General features: G+C 42.0%; 1 protein-coding gene across 2 annotated transcripts in view; it reads right to left on the reverse strand.

The window, feature by feature from the left end:
* The window catches only part of SH3GL2 (SH3 domain containing GRB2 like 2, endophilin A1), an 830,288-nt gene that overhangs the window by 221,005 nt on the left and 586,786 nt on the right, over positions 1-22,497 (reverse strand). For both annotated transcript variants that reach the window (XM_069625975.1, XM_069625974.1), the window contains exon 3: positions 17,406-17,478. In XM_069625975.1, coding sequence (XP_069482076.1) covers positions 17,406-17,478 — 73 coding nt within the window. The remainder of the gene's footprint in view (positions 1-17,405; positions 17,479-22,497) is intronic.

Consider the following 22,497-nt stretch of genomic DNA (forward strand, 5'->3'; position numbering starts at 1 on the left):
CGCAGCTCCAACTGCCCGTCCGCAATACCAATAATTGAAACATGCGTGCCAGAAGTGCCCCAAGTGACGTTTACCTAACCTGGATCCCGGCAGATGACATTACCCGAACAGAGGGAAGAGAAAACCCAGCATAGATTGTATGGTTGTCACGGCCTGTAAACAGTAAATCTGATACTGATGGCATATGAGATCAACCGGACAAACGGCATCTCCATCCATCAAACAATTCTAAATAAACGAGTATTCATTTCAAAAGAGCAAACTACAGAAAACACATGTCGTAATCTCAATTTCACCTGGCCTAGTAGGATCATTGTCTCGGTCTTCCCTCTGTTTCCCCTCCCTTGCCTGGTCGCACCTTGAAACACTTGTGTATAGGTACATTATAAATGCCATACCATGTTCTGTGGATCACTCATGTAATAAAGTACACTTTTCCCATTTCCGAGATTGTTAATGGTACATAATGTTCCATTTCACACAATCATTCTGGCCCAAAAATATGCATTTTTGTAAAGAGCGTCTACTGCACCATCACTCACTTTTGTGAAATTACTTCAAACGATCACCGTTCTCATAGCTGGTTACATTAACTCCCATCCCAGCACAGTGTCCACTGTATACAGGAAAACACATGTCCAAATCTGCTCCTCTAATAAAATTCACTTACACCATCTCGATGTAGAAAGGACCGAAAAGGCCCAAACAAAATCACAACCACAAATTGATAGCGGTCACCAGACAATCAAAAATAAAAAAGCTTTATGCAACATAGTAAACAGAATTTCCTGGGGTACACACCTTTAATGCAAAACTGTATGTGGTTAGAAAGCCGAGTAGACAAATAGGAAACAGAAAAAGATGTTACTAGTATGCAGTGTGCCAATCCACACAATCGTTCAGCACCACTAGATGACCGTCAGAAAAATCAATGTTTGTTCTCTTTTTAACAATTTGAGATTGATTGTGTCTTGATTAATTCCAGAGACCTTCATCAAAACAACCCAATGAATATACTGTGAAAATGTTTAGCAAGGGGAGCTTTTTCAATGCCATTCCTGATGCAACTACAAAGCTCAATTATTCAGGTCTAACATTTGCAGTTTGTTTTACCAATGTACCTACCCACAGAGACAAGTGATGAGGTACACAACATTGGCTGCGTTACAATTTGTAAGACTAGTCAAGTGCCACAAATTAGGTAGCCCCAAATCCACACAGTGAGTATTGGAGGTGGAATTGCACACTGCACATGAACCACCTCTGTAATGGTCAATCACTGTGTTCATGGCCCACAATTCAGTGAGAGTATGAGGGCCTGGAGTGTTTGATTGTACATCATTATGCACAATGATATCTCGAAAACTGGAACTCTTTATAGGCACCCAAGGGGGCTCTCTTCTATTTGTCAAAACATCTGTTCCAATTCCTTTGGATGGTATTCTTGATCTTATAAGATAGATCTGTAAATGTGTTAACAAATACCACCATATTTTCATCCAAAGGTTTGCATTGGCTACCTTTGAGAAGGCTCTTTTGGAAGAAATTTTTACCAAATGTTTGGGATAACCACATTGTACCAATTTATCAGATCGCTATAGGGCCTCCTTCTTATAAAAATGCCTGGTGATACTATTTCTTCTCGGCTTTAGAAATTGTACAAAAGGAAGGTTGGTCTATATATTTCTGGTATGGTAGCTCTGCTGATGAAATAAAGCATTTTTATCAGTAGCCTTATGGAATGGCTTCGCCCGCAAATTGTTGTCAATACTGTAGATAGTAACATCTACAACTTTAAATTATTCTGGAGGTTTATCCTTTCTTTAATTTCCTGGGCAGAGGACATTGAGCCTGACCAAACAACCAAAATGTCATCTATGTAGCATAACCATTGTGTGATCTTAGATTTGAAAGGATTGAAATTATCATATATCACAGTGTCCCTGAACATATTAAAATAAAGATTAGCCAAATTGGGGGCCATAGCCTTATCTACGGCGGTTCCTTCAATTTGCATGTAGAATTGGTCCTGGAATCTAAAAATGTTTTCGTTTGTATATCTTGAACTGCACACTCTACTCTTTATTGGTGGTGTTGTATTAATGACATGTTATGATCTTTAAGATGTAGAAAACTTGAACTGTTCTTTTCTTAATTGAGCATGCTGGCTATTCTTTTGGCCTGTAGGTTGATGCCCTCAGTAGTATAGTTATGCAGTATTGCAAGTTAGACTCTGGGTTAAGGTAATATAGACATGAGATGTGCATATTTTTTATTTATTCCACAAAATGTTGACGGTGAATATAGACATTTTTGTGAATTCGTATATTTCATTTACTTGTGAACGGAGATCAGGAGATACCCATATCGATGGGATAGACATCCTCAGGTATTTCTTTATGGAGGTGTTGTTTATTAAACTATGTATGCCATGACTATTGATTGGATTTCGTAGCAGTATTTTGTTGCATTTTGATTCTTTTTTTCATTTGTTTGTATTTGTTTCTTTAGGAGTTGTGCTCATTCATTTTACCTTGGGTTTGGATTTTCGTGGTTATGAAGGTGGTCTTGAATGGAAATTACTAATCACGACTGCAATCTGGAGGATCATAGGTTTTGTGTACCTTCCAATTCTTATTAATTGTTTGTGCATGGAGACTTATGCATTTCAAACATAGGTACCCATCAGGAATTTCCAACATTGATAGGTGTCAGGACAGAAACATCTTAGGTCAGGACATTGAATTAGATTGATGTTCCTATGAAATAACAGACTGTTTTTCAAAGTACATGTGGACTAGATAGCCTTTAAGCACATGCATGTTCTATTGATGTCTAGGAGTTTTACATCAAGTGATGTGTTAGCATATCCCCATGCAATGTGTTTGGACACTTCTTCCCTTTTTTGATGTGTAATGTATAATACATTTCCATGGGATATCATGTATAATTATGCATTTAAAAAAAGAATTGGACTAAATAAAAGCAAATGTTTATAAATAGTTTTTTTGAAAATATATTACGTTTCATGTAGCTGGCTCAGTGGGTAAGATTCATAATTCCATGTAGCCTTTACAGCAGTCTTTATGCGACATGAACGTGGATAGGATTCACAATGCCATGTCCATGTCAACTTTACTGCATTTCCTATGTGACTTCATGAGGCGTAGGGTTTGTATTGATAAACGTGTTTTACAGTCCTCCCCACATCATAATGCATGCACATGCCACTTTGGGCTACAGCTGTTAACATCTAAAGGCTGATGTTTGAAAATGTGTGAACTCAACAACATACATCATTTATGTAGCTGCAGTTCAAGCAATTGTCATGCTAACATCAAATTATAATCATGTTTGTACAAAAATCAATTGATATTTATTTTTTCTCAAAGTACATTGGTAACATTTAGCAATATATAATATTGTTTGTTTGTTTTATTCATTTATAATGCACACCAGACCCGAGGGTAAGAGGGTGCAGCAGTACAGGGTATGCAAAGCTTACAAGGGTTACAATAGTTACAAGTTGCACTTTACATGGTGATAAAACTATAGCCAGGATAGGCAGCAATACAGTACATTATATAAAGGTATTATACAGCATTTTACAGTAAGTTATATAGAGGGCAAAACGGTACAGAGCTATTTACAATATACAATTTGTATCTGTAATACAGGCAAGAGGATGGCAGGGGGTGCTGGTTAGTTGATCGGTTGCTTCAAGTGATGAATGTAGTTGGCTCTGAATTTAAGGTAGGATTTCTCAGCACGTATAGTTTGGGGCAGGGAATTCCATACTTGGGCCACCCGGGCGGGGAAGCTAGCACCTCCGGCCTTAGTCAATTTAAATCTCGGAATGATAAGAGTATTGGCATAGGTGCTTCTGGATGGTCTGGATGATCTTCTTTCTGTGAATCTATCAGAGATAGGGTGGCGCCGCGTTGTTCAGGGCTTTGTGAGTGAGGGAGGAAACTTTCAGTAATATTTTGTCTTGGGTCAACAGCCAGTTGTTATTCCGCCTTGTCTTAGAGATGGGGGTTCGTTTAGGGATGCCAAGGGCTGCTCTCAGGGCATTATTTTGTAGAATTTGTATTATATGTGGAATGAATTTGTTAGCCCCAATATATAGGGCATTACAATAATCGAGTCTGGATAAGAGGAGGGGTCTTGCTAGGATCAAACAGTTCTCAAAGATGAAGTGTTTACCAGCTCTGATAAGCTTACATGAGTAAGCTGTGGCTGAGCCCAGCAAATTCACCTGTTTGTTGAAGGAGAGGGTGGCATCTAGGTAGAAGCCAAGAGTCTTCACCTCCTTAGCAACATTGATAGTGTTTCCATCGATCTCGAAGGCATGATATTTCTGGCCTAGTTTTTTGAGGGTGGAGTGTGTGCCTAGAATGATTAGCTCTGTCTTGTCATCATTCAGGCATAGACCATGGGCTGCCATCCATGCCTGAATGATGAGATACACCCTATTTACCAAGGCCAAATCCTTGTTGTAATCCCCGCAAAGTGGGAGGAGGATCTGGGTACCATTTGCATAATTAGTGTAGGTGATACCAAGAAGGTCCAGATCATCAAAAAGGGGCTTAGTAAATATGTTGTACAGTGTCGGAGATACACAGGAGCCTTGGGGAACACCGCACAAGATGGGGATAGGGTCCGCTGCATCTGAAGGGGAGAACACCCTCATGGTCCTTTGATTCAGGAAAGATTCGACCCATAGTATGGCTTCTTTGGAGATGTGAGCTGCAGAGTTAAGGTGGTTGCAGAGGACTTTGTGGTCTACAAGGTCGAAGGCGGCCGAGAGATCCAAAAGTAGGAGGAGTGCTGTTTGACCTTTTGTCTCTTAACCCATCAATTCGGGCCTTCAAGTCAATGAGCGCAGTCTCGGTTCCATGTTGTGGGCGGAAGCCGGACTGCCTTGTTCCTAGGAGCTTATGTTCTAGAAATTTTGCATTTGGGTGTATGCTATCTTGTCCAGGATTTTTAGCAGAAAGGGGGCTGTTGTTATGGGGCGGTAATTGGTGGGGATGAGGGGGTCAAGGGATTGTTTTTTTAGTAGAGGCAATACCCATGATTGTTTCAGGTTGGATGGCACAATGCCTGAGGTAAATGAGGCATTCACAAGCTTAGATATGAAGGGCGAAAGTTCTCTGGCAGCATCTTTAATGAGTTGTGCCGGGCACAGGTCACCTTGACAATTGGAGGGCTTAAGAGAGAGGATAGTTTTCTCCACCTCCAGGATACATGTTTTGGTAAATCTGAATTGGCTAGTTATATTTTGTTCCAGTGGGGGTGGGTTGGTGTTAAGTATTGGTGGTTGATTGAGGGTAGCTTTCTTAGCCGCAATTTTCTTTTGAAGCATGGTAACTTTGTTGGTCAAAGCTTGTTGCATCTCCGTGCACCATGCTTTGTCTTTTGTACATATATCAGGAATGGGAGTGGGTGACTCTAGTTCTTTTAGAATTGAAAACAGCTCCCTCATACTTGAGTTGGCCGTGGCTATGCGCTTATTATAAGAGTTCCGTTTGGCCAGGACAATTTCTTTTTTATAGTGTGAGGAGATTTCGGTAAGTTTATTTTTATGCTCTTCTGTGGGTGAGATTCTACAGGACGATTCGCAGCTTCTTTTGAGTTGACGGAGGTCTTTAAGTTCAGGGGTGAACCATTTATTGAGGTGTTTTTTTGGTTTACTAGGTCTGAGTTTGAGGGGAGCTATGTTGTCAAGTGTGGAATGTAAGATTTTGTTATACTCTTCCACAAGTAATTCTGGGTTTAGGTGTTCATCTAGTTGGTTCAGGGTGGGTATAATAGCAGGGATCACTTTGTCTTTAGTGATACTCTTTTTGTTCCTGGTCGGGCATGAGGGGGCCATATTGGCTGCATGTAGGAGTGGCCTGATGGTGGATAGATCAAAGGTGACCAGGTAGTGGTCCGGCCATAATAGTGGGGAGATAGAAGTAATGACTGCAGAGCAGTTATAATCTGCTAGCCAATCGAGGGTTCTCCCTCTGTTGTGGGTGGGTTCCACATTTTTTTGGGTTAGTCCCAATTCTGTGAGGGTATTAGCCACATTGGAGGCATGTTTGTCTAAGGGGCCATTTTAGCCTAGGTTGAAGTCTCCCAGAATAAGTAATTGCGTGGAGGTTTTAAAGTTGGTAGATAATAGGCAGTTGATATCTTCATCAAATGTGCCCAGCGGGCCCGGGGGCCTATATATGAGGTAGATGGTCAAGGTCTGTGAGTTATGAAGTGGGAGTTTGATAGCGCACACTTCGCAGGAGTTGGAATCTGGAATGACAGTGGATCTCATATTTAGGCTGATTTTGGCAATGATAGCAACACCGCCGCCTCGCATATTATTTCTGTCTTGTCTCAGAATGGTATAGCCGTCTGGGATTGCTAGAGATAATAAGGGTCCTGCCGCCTCATGAAGCCAGGTCTCTGTGACAGCAAGGAAGTCCAATTTGTTGGACAGTATAATCTTGCAGATGTCTGTGGCATGTGCGGTTAGGGATCTGGCATTTATTAGTCCACCTTTAAGAGAAGGGGCTGCAGTGGTGGTTTTGGTTTTAGTGTGGGGGGTAGGCGCTGTCTTAGTTTTGCTATTAGTAGCGCTAACTTGGTGGGTAATAGTTCTTTTGTTGGCGGCCGGGAGAGATCTAGTCAAAGGCTTGTATGATCTGGTGAATCTTGCTCTGAGCCTGGAGTTTATGGTGGGTGGGCTGCAAGGGTTGCTTGGGCGTTCACTAATCGCTTCAGTCCTTGGTCTAATGGTAGGGTTACCTTCCTCCATGGTGATGAGAGGCGATAGCTATGCAAGATTGATTACGTTGCCGATTCTTAAAAGTGTAGTGTTAGCTATTGTCAGCTGTTAGGCTGGTTGAGAGTGCTAGATGGGTGATAGACCAGAGGAAAAGTATTATAATGCTCATGGTGTATCAGTATAGGGAACTGTATTCTAATATTAGGGCAGCACAGATATGTGGGTATAGGGAATAAGGGCCCCAGATGGTTAATTAGGTACAGCAGATATGGTCTGAGTTCAACAATCAATGGATGGCAAGGCACCTATGGGCTAGATTCAGCAATCGGTGTCAAGGCGCAGGAGGGCTAGGTTTACCGGCTAATGGCAAAGCACAGGTGGGCTACGTTCGACAATCAATGGCAAGGTACAAATGGGCTAAAATCATCAATTGGTGGCAAGGCACAAGAGGGCTAAAACCAACTATTAATGGCAAGTCACAAATGGGCTAAAATCAACTATTAGTGGCAAGTCACAAATGGGCTAAAATCAACTATTAGTGGCAAGTCCAAATGGGCTAAAATCAACTATTAGTGGCAAGTCACAAATGGGCTAAAATCAACTATTAGTGGCAAGTCACAAATGGGCTAAAATCAACTATAAATGGCAAGTCACAAATGGGCTAAAATCAACTATTAATGGCAAGTCACAAATGGGCTGAAATCAACTATTAATGGCAAGTCACAAATGGGCTGAAATCAACAGTCAATGGCAGAGCCCAAATGGGCTAAAATCATCAATCAATGGCGAAGCACAAATGGGCTAAAATATCCTTCAAAGGTGAGGTGGATAAAAGTTAACGTTTGCAGTCAAAGCAAGGCGCATATATGCAAAATTCAACAGTTAATGTCAAGGCATATATGGGCTAGAAGCGGCCTCTATGGTGGGAGTGGCAGTATGTTAACAAGCATGCGGTTGGCAATGTAACACATACCACATAAGCATGTCTAATCATAGTTGGAATGTTGTGCATATATGGCTGAGGTCAGGTGGGCACTGGCGCTGGGGAGATCAGGCAATGAGTTAAAAGGGTCAGCATCAGTGCAGACCTGTTGTTGGCAGCAATTGCTGAGGCATAGACATGGTGGCTACTATGGGCGCCGTAATACAGGTTTGCTTAATAACATTAGGGTGCATTAACAAACCATGGCAACGCACAGGTTGGTAGCAGTGGTACCTCGGATTTCCAGAGCTGTCCTGAGTCAGAGTATATAGAATGGTACTGTTGGGCGGGTTGCAAAGGGTACATAGAACCGCTATAGGGGTTGGAGGAAGTCCTTACCAAGTGGTGGAAGGCGTGTGGGAGCCCAGAGCCCATCCAGCTCCTGACAGGCTCCCGACAGGCAGGCAGTAGCCTTAGCGGGTGTGCCGTCTCGAGCCTGCCGGCTCGTAATTGGTCATAAAGAATGGGCTCCTGACCAATGTGGATCGTCCCTGCAGCAGGTTGTGGCTTTCACAACAAAGGTAGCTGGGCAGAAGTGCTGGCGGCCATTTTGGAGGAGCTTTAGCCTCATGGTATTTACTGCTGGTAATGCAGTGTATTCAATAAAATAGAAGTATGGGCAGATTCAGGAGGATGGAGGGGCCATCCACAGGAAAAGATGCATGTAGGAAGCAAAACTAGGTAATTTAGGATGGTGAATTACCCTTTTCAATCTGGCTGGATCCTGGTGCCACAATTATCAGCATAGTGTCCAGGCATCAGCCCAGTGCCCATGGAAGGCATGTCAGTTGCTGCTCCTGCAGTGGGACAGGAGCTCCGGCTTAAAAAGAAAACATCTTCACTTCAATAATACCTTTCAATTTACTTCCACGAATGCACTCATACCAAGTTGATCAGGCATACCCATTCGTAACCACATTGACACTAAAAAGCAATACACAACATATAAAGGCCCTAAATTAGGGCTTCACATTAACAGAACCATTGACATATTACCATGCACCCCATTTTTCTCATAATGTTTCTATTGCTTAACAACCAAATAGTCGCTGACACATGTTTCAGCCGGACTAAGCTAGCCTTTTACTACGGCTCTCTGATGCTCCAGCCGTCTTCAGGACACTGGTGAGTGCAACACTTTGCCCCTCTCTTGCACCCTTCTGTACTCTCAGCTATCTCAATAATTGAGCTGTGAACCGAGGATTGCGTAATTCTTCTCTCTGGAGAGACGAGGGGGAACTGTGAACCTGCAGGCTGCAGCACACAGTGTCAGATACGGTGAGAAGAAAGGTTCTTCCCTATGAGACAGAATGGAGAGAATACAGAAAAGAGGGTGATTGAGTGGCCCCAGCACAAGAAAACAGTGCACCAGAAAGCTAAGAGCAGTGATTTCCACAGCCCGATCAGCTAATAAACAGTAAGGAAATAGGTGACAGTGGCGATTTATGCACACCTGCCATATATGGGTTGCCTGAACATGAAAAATGAGGGAATCCTAAATTCACAGCTCAGTTATTGAGATAGCTTGGTATATGTGTATTCGTGGAAGTAAATTGAAAGGTATTATTGAAGTGAAGATGTTTTCTTTTTAATGTTATACATTGCTCAATGTAACCAATGTACAAACATGATTACAATTTAAGCAGTTCTGTCCATCACTTAAGGTCTTGATCTATGTTTTGCTAAAGGATACTTATCACCTGGGTGATCAAGACTGTACCAGGTACCCTTGCAGATTTCAGATGCTAACATATCAGAAAAAATCTTTCACTTTGAAATACGTAAAACTACATCTTCCTTGATGCACTGGCACATAAGCTTGTAGCAATGAAAGGATGTGTACTTCAAAGTTGTAATCCTGGAAAACACAGTAAGCCATGGTGAGGCTACAGAAAGTGATCATGTTGGTCTGCCTTGCAATATTTAAGGAATTTAACCCGAGTGGGGCGGGGGGCATGACTGGTGAGGAAATGCCCCAGGGCAGCAGTTAGAAGCCCAAGCGAACGTTGTACCGGGGTGCTAATAGTGTATTTTTCTTTTTTGAGAAACAATGTGTATACATGAGAAAAAACTACCAAAAAATATGGCCGTCATGGATCGGGTAGAAGGGAATTACATGTAGTCTATTCTACTTTTTCATGTCGGGTATTTGCGCAACAGGGACGTGCCAGGAACACTACTGTTCCCGGTGCCGGCAAGGGACAGCAGTGCAAGGTAAGTGGAGCAGGAGTAGAAGGGGGAACAAAATATGTGGAAAAGGTGGGAGGTGGATGGTGACACATGAGCACATGGGAGGCCTTACCCGATTATCTGGTGGGGGAAGAAAACTGCCTCCAGCTCCAAGGAGGCTCGGAGCGGGGGCTTTACCATGAGAAAAAGCCCCCGTTCTGAGCCTCCTCATTGGCTGGGAGGTCTAAGCCATGCCACCGCCAGGTACTAATAATTCATATGACCTGTAACCTTGCTCAAGACATTGGGGCAATGTAACCACCTAGCCAATATGTTCTGAGTCATGCACAGAGTTTATTGGGTATTAGGAACATTAATTTAGTATGTGTCATGAATATGGAGTATAATCCTGTTAAAGCATCTTTATGAACGATCAATTACTCGTGGTGGTGCTTCTGCATTGATGTGGCCGAGCTTAGAGCCCTTTGTGTTAACGTGCATGCAATGGATGGGGATGCAGAATAACACCAAATATTCGAACCTCCTCAGGAAGATGGCAAAGTTTGCTGTTTTATTTTCAATTGTCTAAAACAGGGAGTTACAACGGGCATCAACACACATCAACAGACATTTGCTCGAGCACTCTGTAAATTTTACATAAAAACACATTTATATACTAATAATGTGTCATACATGACTTCATACTAAGAGGCAAATGATAAAAACCTACGAAGAGTTGTGATAGGCTCAAGTGGAACATCTAAGTATACATTCTATATGGGGTGGGATTGTGATAGGATATCTACTGTCAGGTGGACATCTTATGCCCACCTCTAAAACAGGTCATCTTCAATACTCTATTAAGTGCGCAAGTTATATCAATGGCTCTCATACTGCCCTCTACAATTGGTTGGCATGCTCGTGCCATGACTGGAGCATTCGGTTCACTTAGCATATAGCGCACGTATATTACTCAATTCTTGCCTCCTAATAGAGGTTCTATTGCTGCATTACCTCAGTGTGTTCTCTTTGCATTGTAATCTAAGTTCACTTGTTCTCTGTTTACAAGATATTCCATAAACAAGACCGTTGCCTCCTCGTATTTTTTTTTGGATGTGCACAGGTTCATGGGAAATACTGAGCATGTTGTTGCTTAAGCAGCAGTCTTCAATAACGTACTTAAACTATGTAGCCAGTAAACAATATATAGACATGTGTTTGTGTCGACGTGATGCACAGGAGTTACAATTGATTCCGTTATTCTTACCTAGTTCTTGGAGCTTTGTTCTCCCTGCTGCGTTCTGTAAAGTAAACTCGCAGCCGCTCGCTCAGCGAGTTAAGTTAAGTCACACCCTCCTCCCGATAGGTCGGTCAGTTATCCTAACAGTAATTACGATTGTTACACACCCTTGTTGCTAAGGAAGAAATTGTAGTTTGACTCAAATGGAATTCTTGGATATGTAGTTTTTCGTTCCGATTGCGCTTTCTTGTTTTTTTCATTTAAGTAATGATATTTGATTTAATCCGAATTAGGCGTAACATTAAATGGAGTGTATGTCATATCATATTATCCTGTCATTGGATCTAACACATATTATGAAACTCAATATACTAATTATTAAAAATGTTGAAATTGTTGGAATCGATAGTATTGGTAAATTGTTCCAGCTCTTCAAATGTACCATTCCAAATAGTAAAAACATTGTCAATGTATCTTGTCCAAAGGGACATTTTTTCAATGAATTGTATGTTGGTGTAGATAATGAAATCTCCAAACATAGACATGAGTAGATTTGCCTAGGCTGGGGCGTACTTGGCGCCCATGGCTACTCCTTGTTTCTGTCACAAGGAGTCAGCCTTGGCAAATCTATTCATGTCAATGTTTGAAGATTTCATTATCTACACCAACGTGCAATTCATTGAAATAATGTCCATTTGGCCAAGATACATTGACACTGTTTTTGCTATTTGGAATGGTGCATTGGAAGAGCTGGAACAATTTACCAATACTATCAATTGCAATGACTTAGGCATCACATTTACGTGTGAAACAAATACAGAAAAAATAAACTTCTTAGATCTCCAAATTGAAAGGAAAGACAAATACCTAATGACCCCATCGTATCAAAAACCAACTCAAGTGAATGCCACACTATACGCGACAAGCGGTCACCAAAAATGAGTTATCAACAACATCCCGACTGGAGATTTCATAAGGGCTCAAAGAAACTGTAGCAACAACCAATCCTTCCAGTCAGAATGCACATTTCATACTGAATGATTTCTCCAAAGAGCATACCACATCGCAGCCATTGAGAGAGGATTCAATCGCGCCAGAAAAATTAACAGAGAAGCAACTTTACAAGCCAAACAGAAAACAATTGACTCAAAATACCAAACTGTCCAATTCATAACCATGCAATGTGACAATCAGTATAGATTCAAGAAGATTCTGAGCAAACCCTGGCATATCCTGCTATTAGACAAGGACTTAACCAAGTTTCTTGATACACAACCTTCGAATAATCTTCAAAAGGGCCCAATCAATAAAGAGCATTTTGAGTCCATCCTTACTAAGTACACCAGTCACCAAGATTGTAACAAGTTGGCTGAATACGAGGTAATAGGTTTCTACAAATGCGGCACATGTACAATGTACCATTACGCATTCCCAGACAGCACGGAATTTCAAGATACAATGGGGCATACTTGGCGAATCCAGGACTTGACCAATTGCAAAACCCAGTTTGTAGTGTACGCAGTAATCTGTACATGCAACAGAATTTACATTGGGAACACCATAAGAAATCTGAAAAACAGAATTCGAGAACATTTTTACACCATTTCTAGTCAAGACCAAAGACTCCCACCAGCTGTCCACTGGCAACAAGAACACCAATGGCACAACAAAGACAGCCTACGATTTATAGGACTACACAAAATCAAGAGACATATTAGAGGAGGCAATATGGAACGGGCATTGAGGCAAATGGAAGCCAAACTTATTTGCCATTTCAGAGCAAAAAGAAATCGGTCTAAATATAGATCATGAGATGGGATCATTTCTGTAAATTATTGTCTAAGGACTAAAGATTGGATATAGGGGGATTGACAAACTTTCCGTTCAGTTACTTACATCATGTAAACATTTAAATACGACATAAGTCTCTCAGCAGCATATGGCTGAATAATATTAGAAAATGTCATATGTGATTTTCAAATCGCTTACTCAATTTAACTATTAAAACGTCAATCCCAAGCAGGGGCTCAAGCATTTTCAAACTTGCATCTAGTTAGTACTAGCAACTTAAGAGCTTAAAACATTAAATATTAAGTGGAAGAAATTCACATGTTACAAACTGTGTCCGTGCTGACTAACCATACAGCATCCCTATTCATGGGATTGACATGGTAGACCATACATAACTTCTGAGTAGGAAGCTTTAAACTATAATATGCGCCTTCATTTGTAATAGCACAAAGGGATAAGTACTGCACATTTTATTTCCCAACATCTCGATTTGTAAGTATCAAAAAAGAGATTGTGACACACTAGAATACACAGTCTAACATTATTATAATCAGAAGACAAGAAATTGCATACATTTAATCTTCATGCTACCACAGCGCAAGCCAGCACCAACATGCATTTGATACTGCAAGCGGTCATGGTTCAGTTATAGAATACTCCACTTTTTAATAATTACCATATTGAGTTCCATCATATATGTGTTATATCCAATGACAGGAATATATGACACATCATTTAATGTTACACCCAATTCGGATTAAATCAAATATCATTACTTAAATGAAAAAAAAAAAAGAAAGCGCAATCGGAACGAAAAACTACATATCCAAGAATTCCACTTGAGTAGAACTACAATTTCTTCCTTTCCAACAAGGGTGTGTAACAATCGTAATTACTGATAGGAGAACTGACCGACCTATCGGGAGGAGGGTGTGAATTAACTTAACTCGCTGAGCGAGCGGCTGCGAGTTTACTTTACAGAACGCAGCAGGGAGAACAAAGCTCCAAGGACTAGGTAAGAATAACGGAATCAATTGTAACTCGTGTGCATCACGTCGGCACGTGCACTCGCCATCATAATGTCCACTGGATATACAGTATAAATATGTTATCCAAGTCTGCAGAGAAAGTATAAATCGCACGTCGGAACACACACACACGCCAATGTAATGATTACTGGCTATATAGTTTGAATAAGTTATTGAAGACTGCTGCTTAAGCAACAACATGCTCGGTACTTCCCATGAACCCGCGCAAGTCCAAAAAGAAATACGAGGACGCAACTGTCTTGTTGATGGAATATCTTGTTAACGGAGAACAATTGAATTTAGATTACAATGAAAAGAGAACAAACGGAGGTAATGGAGCAATAGAACCTCTATTAGGAGGCAAGAATTGAGTAATAAACGTGCGCAGTAACAACTACTCATAATTCAGTAGGACAGAATCAGCAAACTTCCAGCCACGTAATTATACGCACTTCGTCCACTTTTCCTAAAACTTACAGGTATGGTGATCGAACACCAGTACAAATACTCTTATCAATTAAGAAAAGTGGTAGTTGCTAAACTCAGAAGGGTGTTTTCTACTTTTTCCCCAAAACAACCTATCAAAACCAGCGACGTTACATGTAAGATTTGTACAAACCAATTACCCAATGTGGGGAATTATTCCATTTATGGTGCAAATGATGTCCCTAAATGTCTTAAATCACATGCAGTAAATGAAAGGGGGCTCTTTAGAAAATTAATTTTGTACATGGGCGTTCCTCTGGAATTATCAGAATATCCTTGATATTGTTTATGAAGCAATTTAGCGACTCTTTGAAATATATATACGTTTATAAGCTCTTTATGTTCACAATACGATGACTTACATTGTCAATTGTTCTCTACTTCTTGAAATTCCTAATTCATCCTACCCTGACCCAACCCCCTCAATCTCTGTCTCTATGTACACTCAATCTTCACACTATTTGTTTTGGTTATTTTAAGTCAATTGATTATTTGATTTATATATTGGAAGGAGTTTGGACTTTCATGTTTGTCCAGTTCTGAAGAAGGCCATCGGCGAAACACGTGTTGCATACTGGACACTTATTAGGACTAACTTCTACCAAACCAGTGACTCAACTTTCATTAATATACTGGTAAAGCATTAACTAACCAGTGAATAAACGTATACAAATTAAACTGGCGCAGAGCGCGTGGTGGCCTTATTTTTCCCCTTTTCAAAACGAGAGTAATGTGGGTTAACTCTATTGTCTACACGCACTGTGACAGGCCAAATTAAAATAAAATACACCTCACAATTCTGATTACTCAGTTGGACATTGTCGCACCAAGACCCTTTCTATCCTTCCCACAACAGTTTTTTCGGCTTACACTGAGACTCCCAATAGGAGCTCAGGTAAGGACAAGGGGGGCTCCTTTTCATTAATGGTGTAATGTGAATGAAAGAGACTTTATGCCTTTTATTGACGCCATGCCACATTTTCAACCATTTGTATGGTGGAGCGGCAGAATGCAACTTGTTTTTCCGCTGCCTTCCTTCCTCTCCATACAAATGCTCCTATATTTGCGCCGGCATTGATCTTCATGCGGGCGGCCATATGGGGGTACACCGGCTTTATGCACCAGGCAGCGTGTGCAATGACAGTGCTACCCGACATGTTCACGTTGACGCTACTAACAATGCACACATGGCCAGCAGTTTCAGAAGGAAAATTAAACGCTGACCGACATGCCAGCTTGTCGGCCACTGTTTAATTGCAATTGTACAGTTAAAAGTAAACGCTGCCTGCCATGCTGGCAAGGACAGGCTGCGTTTACTCACTTTGCACGGTGGAGTGCAAAAGTGCAGAGCCAAAGGTGGCATACACACATGTACGCCGCATTTTGTCCTGCACATTTGCACTCCCCTATGCAATTTGGCTGCAGGGACTTACCTATGTGTGAGTGCAAACAAACCCGGTCCCCGAAGTCCAATTACATATTTCTATAAAAAGAGCTACAGAGTGTGCCTTGCCGGTCATAGTGCTAAGAAACTGTGGGTCAGCATCGTTTGATAAAGCCTGTATTTCAAGCAAGCGGATTGAGGTGCACCTCTTGTGCCCTAATTAAGCAAAAATGCTGCCTTCCGGTGGCTGTTATAATTCGGTAGCTGCCCTCTGACCAGGTTACCAGCCTAAGCAAAACAGGGGTCTCTACCGAGGGCCAAGGGATGTTACCACCAGCTATTGGCCAGAGTAGGGTGGATTGTGGATTTTATAACATTGCACGCAATGACAATGAAATGTTCTATTTCAAATAATGTGTGACAAAGGAGAAATAGTAGAATGTTGGAACAGACGACGGGTTACTGTCACTTTTTGCATTTGAACCCTCTGCCACAGCCATTGTAATTGGTTATTTATAAGGTGCTTAATACCCAAAGGTTTCGAAGCGTGGACACGGTGATCAAACCTTTGTTGCACCGCATTGGCTTGCTTCCAAGGTGAGCGCATTGCCCCCAAGCTATCCTCCCAAGACTCCCTGAGCAGGCAATTCCTCTCAACAAGCAACTGCCTCACACTAACACGAGCATGCAGCCTTACACAACCTGACTATTGTAACATACTCCTGACAGGAACCTCAGCTGCTAACTTAAATGAACTACAATTACTGCAAAATAAAGCACTGTGCGCCACCTTGGGACTCAAACAATCTAACCACATCTCAGCAGTCAGACGTGAAGCCCACTGGTTACCCATCAGAGCCTGTCTCGACTTTAAAACATTGTATATTGCCCAATGATGTATCTACAAGGAATCTCCACTTTACCTCAAGGACTGCATTTCACAAGATCTCCCAGTACGTACACTAAGATCGAGTTCCAGCATCCTGCTGTTTACTCGGCACTTCAACAGCAAAAGAGCTGGGGGCGTTAGCTTTTGTGTCACTGCTCCCGTCCTTTGGAACACACTACCGCCAGCTGTCAGAAATGAACAGTCATATATCGTTTTCAAAACACTCTTAAAAACCTGGCTGTTTGAAAAATACGACTAAGACCGATTATTCAATTTGCTTAATTCATAACTATTGCCTGTCTCTGTTTGTATTGTATTGTACCAAACGCTGTGATACCCTAGAAAAATGTTATAAATAAATAAACCCATGCCCAAGGAATATGCAGTTCAATTGTTCAGTTCGTTGCTTCAAGTTGGCCACAATTTTGAGTATAAACACATTGTGACATAATTTGATTTGTACAGCCATGGATTGTGCCTTACATGTTGTCGTCTTTAACAATGACCCTTTGGTAGGCACATTATTGCACGAGGTAAACAAAAAGTGGTTTTCCCCATAAGCAAAGTCTGCCAATGGGCTAATAAGCAGACTGTTGATTTAAAGGTTCAGATCAACACAGGGAAAACCTTGAACGCAACTAAAATATCTATGCACTGTGCTTCTTACCTGGGTTGGGCTGAAGGTACTCTGTGGATTTCGTCATTATTTCCATCACGGCCCTACTGGTCACATCCACTTTCTGCAAAAAGAAAGAAGGAGCAGGGTGAGAAGGCCGCAGCTGAATGCAAGCTGCTGTGTGATTCTCTTGGCTAGCTGCTATACTGTGAGAAGTGGTGGATGGGAAAGGGGTACAAAAACAAGGCTGTAAAATGCAAATGTAAACACCCCACAGGAAAAAAAACAACATGCAGCTTCCTGACCAGCACTTTGCTCTGTGTACATTCAATATGTGTCTAAATGAATACTGCTCTGCAAGAGTACAGGGAAGAGTTGTGAATAAAACTGCTACTCAGTCCCACACTTCCAGCAAACCAACAGGGCTTCACAATCTTAAAGGTGAAACAGGTATAGCTCACAGTGACAGGTATAGCTCCTTTGCCTCTTTGGGTATTGCAGGCCAAAAGGAAGGTGTGAGTTAGCACAGAAGCAGTCCAAACAACAATAGTACCGTGGTTCCAAAATAGAGGAATGTCCGAACAAAAGAAATAGAGTACTTTAATTAAACTAAAACTATTCATAACGCATAAAAGCACTAATGGACCAACTCAGAGCTTGCAGAGTTTGGAATAAACGGGCACACCTGGTTTGGAGGCAGGGGTAGCTAGGAACCCGTTTCTGCAGCAAAAGGTCCACTATAAGGTCTGGTCTTAAAAAGGTAAGGAGTAGAATCTTAAAGGTCACGATGGTCCATTAAAGCAGGCTGAGGGACCAAATCACTATTAGTACCTTTATCTTTGCTTTTCAACATCGAACTGGGTGGCTGGGTCCCTTCAGCTCTAAGGCAGGGTTGAGTCAGGGAACAGAATCGCAGGGATGCAACAACACCATGCAGTTAGTCATAGGCTTATGGGTTAAAGACTCTGGGAAACAGCAGGCGGTGTCGGGTTGGCCACACTGAAAGTCTTGTCAGTCTTGGATGCAGAGAAGCAAAGACCTGCCCTCAGTTGCAGGCAGGCTCAACTGACTAAACACAGTCATACTACTGCTGCAGCAGCTGCGTTTGGCCCAAACAAGTTGGTATCCTAGCAAGTGGTGTCGAGTTGGGGACACCAGAAGACTCAGAGGCTCCTGGATGCAGAGTCAGCCCCAAGCTTCAAGTGAGACTCACAGATCCATGAAGCAGTCAAGCCTTGAGATAAGAAAAGGACTTCAGCAGTTCCCATGTAGACGCTTGGATGCCATCGAAGGAACCCAAACCAGCGTGAAAATAGTATAAAATGTAGGGAGTGTCAGGGGTCACTTCCTCGGTTCTTGGGTTGGTGGAATACTCATTCCAGGGCCTCATCCAGATATAATGTCAGTCCGTTGCTCTGCACTTTCCAGCCAGGAAGGTCTTAGAGAGCAAATGCAGGGTTCTGTCACCAGTGAGCTGATTCCTGGGTACCAGTGGGACCGCTGCCGCGCACTTTGCCCAGCCAGCATGTCACCCCAAATGTTTCCCACTGATTAGTAGGGGAAATGACATGTCCTTTTATTGGGATTTTCTTGCTTCACCTCTATGGCAGAGTGCTTTGGAGCAGTCTGTACTCATAGCCAAAGATGATTCAACGCAGGAAGAGGTGGTCTCACCCCTTGAATAGGCAATCTTCAACAGTGGATCAATTTTCAACAGTGGACTGTTCCCCTTCTAGTCTTGTGAAACTGTTCCAATCATGGTTGCTGTTTCATAATCTTCTGTTTGGTGATGTTTTACCAAAGCACTTTGTTTGCAGCAAATAGGGGGAAGGGTGAGGAGGTTTGGGTGCCTTGGGAGAATATAAGATTTTGGGACCTTTCTGTGTACTGATACTTTTCTCCTGGCTACTCTAACTCTGCCATCCTCGTTTTGCCTACATCAAAAAGTCTTTGTTAATTACCACCCTAGGGAAATGTCCTTTGGTGTGGCAGAGGCCAGCCTTTGAAGCATTTGACCTCTCCCTGCCCTCTGGGGGCAGTTCCTGTCTTCCTGGAAGGTGATAAAGATTTCCAAGGAAAGACAAAGGCGTTTGCCGCAGCAAAGCCCAAATGAGGCATCATTTAGTCAAACTGGCTTACGAACCAGTAGACACAGGAGGACGTGACAGTAAAGTCAGTGTAAACTAATCTGACAGTAAAATGACACCAAATAGTTTTTCTGGTATAATAAATACATGTGTTCTATTGAGATTAGTCATCTGCCAACTGACTCTGAGAGCACACAGGAGTTGTATGTTTCAATGTTGGACCCTTCCTGCCCATGGTTAAAAGCAGGTGCTTGCTGTTGGAGCTTTGTTTGTGCTCCACCTGTGTGTTGGCAGGAATGCACATGTCACTTTGTACTGCCATGTTGCCAAACTCCAAGGCAGCTTCGGAGAGGTCCAGTAGACAGGCCTTGCAGAGTTACATGTGTTCACTATGCTTTTCAGCATGGAGCATTGTGAAAGGGGGTTCTGATTAGCAGGGCTCCATTTCAGAGCCAGCTCACTACCCGCATCATTTTTATTAATACAAAATCAAAGATTCTCAGCCCATTCTGCACTCACAGTTGGCACTCTGTCACATACTAAGACATGTTTCATTGTGCATTCCTATTCAATATGCTCACTTGCTTTTCTCTAGCAACATTGTTCACAGCCAATCACCAAGAGAGCATGGCTTCCTTGAAGTGTAATGCTAGAAAACGACATGCAGCAGTCTGTTTTATCGACGACATGATCTTTAAATTGAAAGGCGCAGACATCCACAGAGCACGTGTATAGCAAGTGGAGTAAAAAGAATGACGACCAAGGGCCATGTTTTGTGCTGTCAGGCAACACTAGATATCAGATGGAAACAGTTCATTTTGACTTCCTTGCACATTATTTTCCACTTCCTACATTGTCCAGTTCAAAGCAACAAGCCGTGGTGTGCCTGTGGGAATGATCCGCCGGATCACTGCCACCCATGTGCTCCACCGCTGTGGGATCTTTCTGCAGCCACCAGTTCTTGCTGAATCTGTGTAACGGCAGTGGCCTGAAGAAAATCTCAGGTATCTCCAGTTTCCACTGCTGTCACTGAGCGCACCTCGAAAGGGACAAGACAACAAGTAACAGCACAACTGAGACATTCCAAGAGGCAGCTGGAAAATCAAGTTACCTCACCAAATCCATCCCGGAAGGTCCACTAACCTGGTCTCATGGCGTGAGCACAATCCTGCAAAGCTCTAGCTTGTCTGGAATAACTTCAGTTCTAGAAACAGCCACAGATTCAGGCCCACACGATATCTTTAATACAGGAGCAGGCAACTTCCTGTCATGACTAGGTACTAGCAGGTCAACTTTGTTTTACTTGATTTAAGCTAGAGTAAAAGTGGTTCTCCTCATGTTTCTCCTCAGGAGTGGGAAGCAACAGAAAGTGTGACTGCTGCACTCTTAATTGGTGAACAGAACCGAAAAACAACATGGCAATTCTGCTATAAGGTGGGCTATATCTGCATAGACTCTCTGGTAAAATATGTCTGTGCCATTCTTACATCTGCCAGCTACAATGAGAACAGCCTGACTAGTCTCCATCTCCAACTCGGTTGAGCAAGAAATAGAACTGATCATCTATCTGAGTAAAAAGAGCCAACTAAAAATTACAGTGAGAAACAACTCTTATTTCCTTATTGCCAAATAAGTTAAGTACATTCCAGCAATTGATAATCATTGTAAAAAGACTGTAGTGGCACCAAGGCAACTCATCCAAGACATCACCATTTCCTCCTGTGCACCTCGTACAACACACAACCCTGGCCGTGCTTGTCACTGACTGCAGACCATGATATGATATGATATATGATATGACATTTATAACGTGCCTATACACAAGTGTTTCAAGGCGCGAGTCCATGGGACTGAACTGCTGCAAAGAAACACTGCTGCACAAGTTGCTGTAGAGACTGGGGAAGATGATATCTCAGTGGAAATGGCATCAGTGGTGTCCAGTCATAATTTCGAAAACATAATTTCGAAAGTAAAAAAAGTCGAATCAAAAATGTCGAAAAAAAAAATGTCGAATTGTTTTTTTTTTTTCGATATTTTTTTTTTGGCTCTAGTTTCTGTGAAAAAAATAGGTAAAAATAAAAAAAAGGGGGGTTGGGGGGGAACCCCCCCATTTCGAAAAAAAAAGTCATTAAAAAAAAATTCGACATTTTTTTTTTTCGACTTTCGAATATTTTGTATTCGAAATTATGTCTATGAACCGGCATCAGTCTGTCATCAAGAACACATGCATGAATACTGGGTGATGAACCTCTAAAGAATCCTCGTCTGTTGGTTCCAGGAAGTATGGATTTCTCCCACTAGCCACCTTACTACAGAGCCGAATGTGCCTAAGACTATTGACGACTTTGTACTTGGACCAGCGCCATTGTTAACAAGATCTCTTGGCCATTCTGACTGCCCCAGGAATCTGAGACTGGACCATCATCAGGATCATCTAAACATGAAGCTGAATTTATCGCCACATAATGAGTTATACTCGTCATCATCTTAAAACAAGGTTATTTTTTGTCAAACTTCGTTTGCAAGGACAACAAAGACGAGAGAAACTCCTGCAAAGTTTTTACAGAGACACTCATTCAAGGAGAGGCAAAGAAAGACATTGCAGCATGTTTTCCTGAGTAGGGAAATGGTAATCGCCAAGAATTCATTAAGAATGCGGTTTCTTTCTCTGTTCTTTCTCGAGTCTCAATTTTCACAGGTCCAAGTCATTAATACCTTTAGTGTGTTTCATTGTTCATTGGGGGTGTTAAACTGCATAACTGTACCCCTGATGCATCTCAATCCAAGGCATGGTGTGTATTTCTAGAACTCCCCGGCTGATTTGGCCATGGTTTACTTTAACACACGTTTAACTATTGACTTTAAACGCTTCTCTTATGGAGCACAAGTGAATAATATACAGACCATTATGGAACCTTTCAGACTGCATGAAAGGATTGAACTGTGCTCACTGCAAGTGGCATGAGTAGGAGCGATAAAGCTAGATGAGCGAGGTGCATTTAAGATAAAAATGTTCTATGTGAAAAGCAACAAGATAGAAAAATGTGATGTAACAT

The sequence above is a fragment of the Ambystoma mexicanum genome, chromosome 6p (assembly GCF_040938575.1).
Source record: "Ambystoma mexicanum isolate Mex_15411 chromosome 6p, UKY_AmexF1_1, whole genome shotgun sequence".
Taxonomy (NCBI): domain Eukaryota; kingdom Metazoa; phylum Chordata; class Amphibia; order Caudata; family Ambystomatidae; genus Ambystoma; species Ambystoma mexicanum.